This window comes from Pogoniulus pusillus, chromosome 27 (genome assembly GCF_015220805.1).
Source record: "Pogoniulus pusillus isolate bPogPus1 chromosome 27, bPogPus1.pri, whole genome shotgun sequence".
Classification (NCBI taxonomy): Eukaryota; Metazoa; Chordata; class Aves; order Piciformes; family Lybiidae; genus Pogoniulus; species Pogoniulus pusillus.
In genome coordinates this window covers 8505546-8514921 of record NC_087290.1, presented here as the reverse complement: position 1 = coordinate 8514921, position 9376 = coordinate 8505546, and the positions used below count along the sequence as shown (strand labels likewise).

General features: G+C 58.0%; 1 protein-coding gene across 2 annotated transcripts; it reads right to left on the bottom strand.

Annotated features, from left to right (window-relative positions):
* Window positions 1-402: 402 nt before the first annotated feature.
* On the bottom strand, window positions 403-9122 carry SPAG5 (sperm associated antigen 5). Of its 2 annotated transcripts, XM_064165861.1 has the most exons (24): window positions 8988-9122; window positions 8672-8785; window positions 6602-8490; window positions 6314-6506; window positions 5848-5967; window positions 5648-5740; window positions 5417-5539; window positions 5159-5278; window positions 4860-4952; window positions 4505-4639; window positions 4249-4342; window positions 4073-4166; window positions 3885-3966; window positions 3348-3481; window positions 2874-3039; window positions 2554-2725; window positions 2237-2314; window positions 1984-2107; window positions 1601-1712; window positions 1295-1375; window positions 1067-1210; window positions 845-919; window positions 660-740; window positions 403-570 (listed from the first exon to the last, which is right to left on the bottom strand). In XM_064165861.1, exons 1-24 carry the CDS (start codon window positions 9009-9011, stop codon window positions 463-465), a joined length of 4449 nt encoding a protein of 1482 aa, XP_064021931.1. In that variant the 5' UTR covers window positions 9012-9122; the 3' UTR covers window positions 403-462. The 2 variants fall into 2 exon arrangements, with proteins under 2 accessions (XP_064021931.1, XP_064021932.1); XM_064165862.1 differs by lacking the exon at window positions 1295-1375.
* Between the last annotated feature and the right edge of the window lie 254 nt (window positions 9123-9376).

The window sequence follows — 9376 nt, the reverse complement described above, 5'->3', positions numbered from 1 at the left end:
CACACTTGAAGGGGAGCTGTCCCCATACAACAGGCATGTGGCCCACAGCCCCACAATGGGAATGCATTATCTGAACTCAAATATCCTGTACAGAGGGAGTCAAAAGGGGGGCTCAGAGGAATCTAGGGCAGGAGGAGGAGCAGAGGGAGGGAAGCTGGGTCAGCCTGGACATGCTGGCTGCTGCCAGGGCCACAGGGTGGGAGCCCGGGGAACACGGTGCCTTATTGAGAGTAAGCACCAGGAGGGTGTGTGTCCCCTGCCAAGGAGGAGAGGCCCTGAGGTGGCAGGGAGCCATGCTCATGGCCCTGTGACAGGGACAAAGCAGCAGCAAGCAGCGCAGACGGAACAAGTTGTCCCCACCCAGGGCACCAGGAACTTCCTGCATCCAGACACCAGGCAGAGTGCAAGCCAACACGAAGTTTATTCAACAAATAGTTACAACATTAAAAAGAAAACCTCACACTACAACTCAGCAGCTTCCCCACTGCCTGGCTCCAGGTTTAAGTACTGCTGCAGCAAGCTCTGCAACTCAGGGCAGGCTGCTGTGATGTCAGGGACAGCCCACAGGACCTGGGGACAGCAGTGGTGTTAGTGTTTAGATAAATATTAGTGCTGCTGCAGTCACAGCAAGGGTGAGAACAATGAACCACAAACCTCACCTCTTTAGTTTTCTCCTGCAATTTCTCGTAGGTTCGCAGCATTTTCTGGACCTGATGGAGCTTCAACTCTAACCCTTTGATCTACAGGGGAAGGTACCTGTCAGGAATCTACACCAAGACCAGGTGGGAACCAGCGCAAAAGGGAGGCCAGAAGGCCAGAGACAGCCCCTTGGGGCTCTTCATACCTGCTCCATGTACTTTTTGGAGATTCGCCACTTCTCATCATCTTTGTCCAGCATCAGCTGCCTCAGTTTGTCTACCTGCAAAAGCAGCAAGTGCTGCTGAGAATTCACTGTGGGGCAAGAATGCTGGGGTGGGGGGCTCTACCCTACCACCCTGATGGTTATCTGGTTTGAGGAGCAAGGTCTGGAGAGGTCAACGCAGGGGTAGTGAGTTCTCAGCTTCACCTGCTGCCGCAGTAGAATTCGCTCTTGAATGGGGGTAGTGTCCACCTTGGGCTCCTGCAACCGCAACTCTTGCCACAGTGTCTTTGCCTCTGTCTCAGCATGCTGGAGCAAGCGCTTCAGCTGGGAGACAACTGCTTCCAGATTCTGTGGGGGAAAAGGAGATGCTGAGAGAGGTCTTGTGGTCAGCACCCCTAAGGCGTGTAAGCCTGACCAAACTCCCTCACACACCTTGACTTCAGCACTGTGGTCAATGAGTTGTGCAATCTTATTGTCCTGCTGTTTCACCAGGTCCTGCAGCTGCTTCTCAGACTGCAGGGGAGAAGAAGTGGTGTCAGGCAGTGCCTAGCTATGGCCACCCCTGGCACCTTCAGCAAAGCTGGTTTTCTTATATTCAGGAAGATCGGATGAGCCAGGAGTACCCTCAGGCCATTGCCAGATCTGGTCACCCAGATTTCTCCATGCCCTAGATCAGCGCCTGTCCCAGTTTGGCTCTGGCCTGGGCTAAGTGCTGGCCCACTTCCATCACTGACTCACCTCCATCTTGTCCCTCAGTTTCTTATTCAATTTAGTGATGGTGGCCTCCTGGGTCTCTATCTTCTCTTCACTCTCATCTGTCACCTTCTCCAGATGGTGCTGCAGGTCAGAGCTGGGAGAGGACAGCAGTGCTAAGCAGGCGGGGAAGGCAGCCAAGTGCAGTGCTAGGTACCAAACCCCATCCTGAGCATCCCATCAACTTCATGGTGGGAGAGACACACACACACACCAGCCTGGCAGGCTGGAGAAAGTCCTAGCTGAGGCAGGAGAGGGCTAATCCAGGACTGGGGCAAAAGGCAGACCCCAGACAGGCTGCCTACAGGAGAAGTCATGCCCAGGACAGCGGTGCCCATGTGCTCAATGTAAGCCACAAGAGAACTCACATCTCCTTCCGCAGTTCCATGAACTTGTTCTGCTCTTGCTCCTGGATGCGGTAGCTCAGCATGGCAAGGTCAGAGACCACAGCTTTCAGTGCATCCACACTCTCCAGCAGACCTTCCTCGGGCTCTGTGGGGAGGGGGAAGGTAAGCCCATAGTCAAAAAGCCAAGAAGGGAGGTGTGCTTGCTCATCCGCCCCATGCAGGCAAATCTTGCAGCTTCAGAGCAGGGTCCAGGGCAAGCTGACAGCCCCAGTACCTATGTGCTTTAGTGCAGAGGCAGGTTTGTCCTTGGTAAACATGATCCCATCTCCAGTAGCTTCATCAGCATCAGCATCTGCAAGAGAAGTGGGTAGATGTGCTTCATGCAGCCCTGCATGAGCTCACTCACACCCCCATGTGCCCAAGGAGCCCCTTGACACTTTGCTGGAGCCATAAACCAACTCACGGTTGCTGCAAGGGAACAACTAGGGAATTCACAGGGATGGCACTGGGCTCTTCTCCTCACCCAGCGTGGGAAGGAGTGATCACCATCCCAGGACCTCCCCAGCACCCAGGCAACAGATGCCAGCTCACCTCTCCCTGACACTGCTTTCAGGATGGTGCCCACAAAGGAGCTCCTGGGCTGGTATGGGGTGCGGTATGCTGGGGTGCGGCAGGCAGGAGTCACAGGACGGTGTGGTGTCTGCCAGCCTGGTGTCCGTGGAGCTGGGGTCCAGGCTCTGCTGCTTGATGGAGCATTGTCATCCTTCAGAGGGAGAGCACATCATCAGAGCTTGACTTGCAACAGCTCTACACTGCCCCAGCAAGCTGGGCAGGTTTTGAAGCCATGCCATAGAGAGCCACAGATATCTGATCCTCCGCTGGTCCATCCCCAATCCTTATCTGGCTCTCACCTCCTCTTGCAGAGAGGCCCTAAGGCAGTCAGCAAGTTCCTGCAGCCTCAGCTTGCTCTTGCTGATGTCTGTAGAGGCCCAGGAGACTTTATTCCTCTTCAGCTGCAAGTCAAGGAGCTCAGCCTTGGTACTTTCCAGCTCCTTGCTGAGGACAGCCTGCTCTTCCCTGTGGAATGGCATCAGTCTCAGTGGGAACAATGTCCCCCTTTCTTGGTGTGGGATAGGGATGCTTCCCATGCCTGTCTTCCATTGTGCCTCAGGGGTGGTGCAAACCAAACATATTTAGGCAGCTTCCCACAAGAGGGGACCTGCTGGGCTACCCCAGAGCCCCTCCCACCCACTTGAACCACACTTGGCTAGGGCAGAAGCAACTGGAGCCATGGTCTGCCCTGTGTGTCCTCCACCCCCTCCATGAGGGGCTCAGTTTCCCAAAACTAGAGGGGTTTAAGCAGAGGTGACAAGCAAAGTTGGTACCACAGGCGCTGCTGGGATTCCATCAGCTCCTCGCACTGCAGGTTTTGCTCCTGCAGGGTTGCCTGCGTGGACTTCAGCCTGGCCTCCTCCTCCAGCAGCTGGGTGCGGGACATGCGGTTCTCCTGATCCAGGAACTGCAAGAGGATGGGAGTCCTAGCCATGAGTATCCAGATCGAGACCTGAGGGGGCCTCATGGGGACTCCCAGCATAGTCCCTCTCACATCTCAGGGTGTTATTTCCAATTAGGGGCAGTTTTACCCCAACAGACCAAGCCCTGGAAACAGGCAGTTTAGCAGAGATACAGGACAGGCTGAGGGGCAGCACTGTGCCTGCAGCCCAGAGCTGCCTGACCCCTTCCCCAGGAATCACTGCTGAGTAGAGCTACGTGCAGGCTTGTCAATCACCCTCGCTGTGCTTGTGTCCCATCCCCCCGGGTAGAGGACTAATCTCGCTGTTGGCCAGCTGCCAGCGCTTCCACGAGGTTGTGATGGGGGCTGGCCGCACGTGATGGTGCAGGCAGGGTCAGGCAGCTCCTACCTCCCGGCACTCGATTGCCTCCCGCAGATCCCGGCGCAGCTCAAGGCACTCCTGCTGCAACGTGTCCCTCTCTCGCACCAGCCTGTAAGGACAGGAGGAGATCAGGGGATGTGCATCTTAGGAGTAAGGGGTAATAGGAGGTGGCTATGGAGGGGAAGTCAATGTCCTGCTCCAGGGCTCAGACCCACCAGGCCATCTCCTCCTGCTGCATCTTGTGCTCTTGCTGCAGCACATCGTGTTCCTGCTTCAGGTTGGCCAGATCCATCATCAGGGAGCTCAGGTCTGCAAGGGGCAGAGGTGTCAGTGCAAGGATGGAGGAAAAGGGCAGTGAAGATGGGGCAGTCTCAATGTCAGACACCCTTACCTTCGCTGAGGCGTGAATTGGCTGCTGTCAGCTGCTCCAGCTGAGCCACCCTGTCCTGCAGGGTCACCGAGGTCTCCTCTAGCTGGCAGGACATCTGCAAAGACACAGGTGCCCGCTAGGCTTGCTTTTGGGCTGCTCTGAGCCGTAGGGTGTTCCCATGGCAAAGACTACAAGTCACTCTGTCTGGGATCAGGTGGGCTACACAGGAGCATTCCAGACATCCACAGGCACAGCTCAGCACTAGGCAACTCCCTACCTCCTTGTTGGCTTGAAGTGCTTCATCAGCTTGCTGTCTCAGGGCATCCCGCTCCTCCAGGCAGCTCCGAAGCTTGGCAGGCACCCTCTCCAGCATAGCTTGGCACCTGGGCACCAAGGCCCCCACCTGCTCCCGCTGTAGGGATGTAAATAGACAGCATGGCACTAGCAGCCTTGGAGCCAGGGCAGCACAACCATGGCACTGCCCTACTGCATAACCAGGGATGGATCTGGCTGTCCACACTACTCAGGACACGAAACACTCCAAGAGAAAGCAAAGTGGTGTCATCCTGCACTATGCTAACAGGGAGGCAAAGAGCTGATCCCATCACTGGCCCCCAGTGGACATTCCTCACCTCCACATCCAGGGCTTCCCTTTCCTCCTTTAGCTTTTCAAAGGTGATGTTTATGAATTCCCGGAATGTCTGAGCCTCAGAAGCTAGGGACGTCTGTGGGGCAGGAGAGATGGGTCAGCACTGCCTAGGTGGGTCACATTCAATAGCCATGGAGAAAGGAGAGTGCCAGCCATGAGGCCAGATCTGCAGCAGCACCAAGAAAGTTCTGATGGACTCAAGCCTACTAGCTGCAGACCATCACCCAGAGCATAACCCAAGCTCCAGCCTCCTAAAGACCTAGGTGGGAGGCAGCTCAGTACCTGCTGGGCAATGGCACCTTCCAGCAGCGTGCCTAGCTCTTGCTGGGAGGCCAGGCTCTGGTCACGGATGCTAATCTGAGTGCTAACATGGGCAGAGAATGCCTCCAAGAAGCGATCTCCCTGCCAAGGAAAGGATTCAGTGTCACACAAGTGGCAACTTCCAGGAGTCATCCCTGCATACTGTCTCAGCCCAGGACTCTCAGTCTCAGCAAGACAGAGCCCAGTGTGCCCTGACTCCTCCATCAAGTAGCTCCCTACCTCCTCCTTGGCTCGGAGGGCTTCATCCGCTCTCTGCCTCATGGCATCCCGCTCCTCCAGGCAGCTCCGCAGCTTGCCAGGCACTTTGGCCAGCACAGCCATACACCACGACACCTGCTCCTGCTGCAAGGGGAGATGGCTCCAGCTATAGCTGATGGCTGTCATCTAAGTCAGCAGCAACACCATGTCTCAAAACCCAGGTCAGGCCACCCAGGCTCTGCAGGAGCTCACCTCCTCATTAAGGGCTCTCTGCTCATCCTGCAGGCTCTGAAAGGTGTCATCCACAAGCCCCTGTAACAGGAGGTTCTGCTTTCTCCAGGTGCTCTGTGAAGTGACAAGGACACTGGTGCTCAGGCAGCACTATGCACATGTTTTGCCCTGCCTGTCTGAAAAGTGACATACTCATTGCATGCCAGCTGGCTGAGACGCACCGTGCTTGTGCTTGCCAGCCCCAGCTCCTGCTGCAGGCCCTCCTCTGTTTCCCGCTGACGCTGTAGAGTCTCCATTTTCCTCAGCAGGTCCAGGTAGAGGTTACGGTAGATCTCCTCCTCCTAAGGGCAGCCCAGCAGAGTAGAGGGAGATTCTCACCAGCCCTGCTCCACTCTAGTGTCCAGCAGAAGCTATTAAAGCCATACCTCCCACCTTCCCCCAAAATGTGCCAAGGATGTTTCCACACACAAAGGGCTCAAACTCAGCAAACTCAGCAGGGTAAGCCAGGCAAATAACAGCTGGAGCAGCATCAGGCGCGTGATGTTATGCACCATGCTGTGACACAGCACTTACAGCTTTATTTCCACTCCACTGGGCCTGTAGTATAGCCAGGGTCACTGTCCCGCAGATGGCACATGAGCACTGTCACAGGGAATGGAGTGGCATTGCCCCAGGAAGGACTCTTACCCCTTTGGGGTGAGCAATGTCAGTCTGTGTGAGCACATCCCTCTGCTCAGCTGGGCCCACACTGGGCAGTGGTCGCTGAATCTCCTGCCAATCTTGCTGCCGGAGCGAGAGGGCTTCAATAATGATGAGACAGCTTTCCAGTCGCCCCTCCAGCTCTGCCCGTGGCAGGGACTTCAGCTGCTCTTGGGGCAAGCTGGGAAGAGAGACAAGGAACAGAGACAAAGATTGGGGCAGGGACAGCCTAGGGGTATTACAGTCCTGGCTTTGGGGACATACCCCCACACTTACCGCCAGAGCAGGGAGTCTGTTTGGGTAGCACTGTCCTTGCTGCAGATGAGGCTGCTCATAGATGTGTTCATGCTCCTCTCCCACAGCTCCCGTGGGGTGATGCTGGTGCTGGCGACCGCAGTAGACACAGGGGTGATGCTGGTGCTAGCAACCGCAGTGGTCACAGGGGTGATGCTGGTGCTAGCAACCACAGCGGTCACAGGGGTGATGCTGGTGCTAGCAACCACAGCGGTCACAGGGGTGATGCTGGTGCTAGCAACCACAGTGGGAACGTGGTGCTGCCAAGGGGATCCAGAGAGCAGCACGCTGGGACCAGGCAGCAGAGTAGAGCCAGAATAGTGCTGCCAGGGGGATGCAGGATCTGAGAATGGGCTGCACAGCAGGGCCAAAGGGGTGCCACCAGGGAAATCCAGGGTGCAATGCCCCCAGTTTGGGTTGCACAGGGAAGCCAAAACAGTGCTGCTGGGGACATTCATGGTGGAAGGTCCAAGGACTGGGCTGCATGGGGAGGCTGGCACACTGCTGCCTGGGGGATCTGGGACCAGGCTGCACGGGGAGACGGGCACACTGCTGTCTGGGGGATCCGGGACGGAATTGTATGAGGAGGGTGACATGCTGCTGCTCTGGAGATCTGGGACTGGGCTGCACAAGGACACTGGCAATGTGTTGTTTCCCAAAGGAGCTGGGACTGGCCTGCACATGGAAGCTGGAACAGTGCTGTCTGGAGAATATTGGACTAGGCTGCACTGGAAGGCTGGCAAACCACTGCCCTGGGGATCTGGGAACAGGCTGCGTGGGGAGGCTGGCACACTGCTGCCCTGGGGATCTTGGACTGCGCTGCATGGGGAGGCTGGCACACTGCTGCCCTGGGGATCTGGGATCGGGCTGCGTGGGGAGGCTGGCACACTGCTGCCCTGGGGATCTGGGACTGCACTGCATGGGGAGGCTGGCGCACTGCTGCCCTGGGGATCTGGGACTGCACTGCATGGGGAGGCTGGCACACTGCTGCCCTGGGGATCTTGGACTGGGCTGCGTGGGGAGGCTGGCACACTGCTGCCCTGGGGATCTGGGACTGCGCTGCATGGGGAGGCTGGCGCACTGCTGCCCTGGGGATCTGGGACTGGGCTGCGTGGGGAGGCTGGCACACTGCTGCCCTGGGGATCTGGGACTGGGCTGCGTGGGGAGGCTGGCACACTGCTGCCCTGGGGATCTGGGACTGGGCTGCGTGGGGAGGCTGGCACACTGCTGCCCTGGGGATCTGGGACTGGGCTCCGTGGGGAGGCTGGCACACTGCTGCCCTGGGGATCTGGGACTGTGCTGCGTGGGGAGGCTGGCACACTGTTGCCCTGGGGATCTTGGACTGGGCTGTGTGGGGAGGCTGGCATGATGCCATCCAGAGAATCTGAGACCAGGCTGCACAAGGAGACTGGCACTACATTGCTTCCCAAGAGAGCTGGGACTGGGCTATATATGGAGGTCTGCACAGTACTGTCTGAAGGATCTGAGACTGGGTTGCACAGGGATGCTGGCATGATGCTGTCCAGGGGATCCAAGACTGGACTGCACAGGGAATCCTTTACACTGCTGCTGGAAAACTCCAAAGTGCAAAGCCCTTGAGTGGGACTGCGGGGAGGCTCCAGGATGGCATGACTGAGAGACTCCGGGATAGGACACTTCAGAGGCTCTGAAACACTGGGACCCAGAGTGAGAGTCCTGGGAGGCTCCAGGATAGCGCTGCTAGAGAGCTCTATGGTACAAGGCTGGGGAGCTGTGGTGGTGCTGTTGGAAGGGAGCAGAATATCATTTCTGGGGAGTCCTGGGCTGCACGGCAGAATAACGCTGCTGGGGCGCCTCGGCGTGCAGGTCACCGAGGTGGTGGAGTCACAGTCCTACAGGATATTTGAAGTTGGAGGGTATCAGGGCTGTTTCACGCAGTTTCCCCATTTCCCTCACCCCAGCAGGTACAGCTGTTCTCCCACTGCCCCAATAATCCACTCCAGTATCCCCAGTTCTGGTACATCCCAGCATCACCTTCCATTTACCCCTACCCACCACGACCCTCACATCGACCTTGAGCCTTAGTCGACGAAACAGCGGCGTGAGGCTGGTGTGGTCGGTGTCCGCCCGCGATTGCAGCCGCAGCTCCTGCAGAGGTAACCGAGGGCGCCGGGACCGCTTCTGTGCCTAGGGCGGAGACAGCACCGGGGGTCACCGGAAGCAGCAGCAGACCCGCTGCCGTTCTGCCCATCCCCCTCAGCTACCCCGCATAACACTGAACGGTCGGGACAGGCCCGCCCGCTCGCCCACCTCCAGGTCTCTCCTGCTCAAATCGAGGTGCTCAAGCCGGTGCCCGATACCGAGCCTCCCAGCCTCAGCCCGAACTTACGGTAGGGACATTATCGGCCCACATGGCTCCGCTCGATCCGGCTCTAATTTCGGCTCGAATCTGTGCGCTCAGTCCCAGTCCTCGTTTCGGCCCGGCTTCGGACTCAGTTCTAATCTCGGTCTAGGCCTCGCTCTCAGCCCAGCTCCATTCCCGGTCTAGCTCCACTCCTGGTCCTGGTCCCGGCCTCGGCCTCACTCTCGGTTTACGCTCAGCCGCAACAGTCCTCTCGCGCCGCCGCCCATTTGAAACCCCCGCGCGGCTCTGATTGGCTGCCCCGCGCACACGTCACTACCCCGCACCGGCCGTTAGGAGCGCGCGGGGGCTGCCGGTAGTGGGTGGTGCTTGGCGCGGGGCCACGCCCCCCCCGCTGTGTCCGCGGGGCGCTGGTG

Excerpts from the sequence above, each read along its gene's own strand:
- SPAG5 (XM_064165861.1), bottom strand. The coding sequence starts at position 9,011 with ATGTGGGCCGATAATGTCCCTACC. Across the intron at positions 3,040-3,347 it reads GAATCCCAGCAGCGCCTGTG|GGAAGAGCAGGCTGTCCTCA; the intron begins GTACCAACTTTG and ends GCCATTCCACAG. Across the intron at positions 2,726-2,873 it reads GGGCCTCTCTGCAAGAGGAG|GATGACAATGCTCCATCAAG; the intron begins GTGAGAGCCAGA and ends CTCCCTCTGAAG.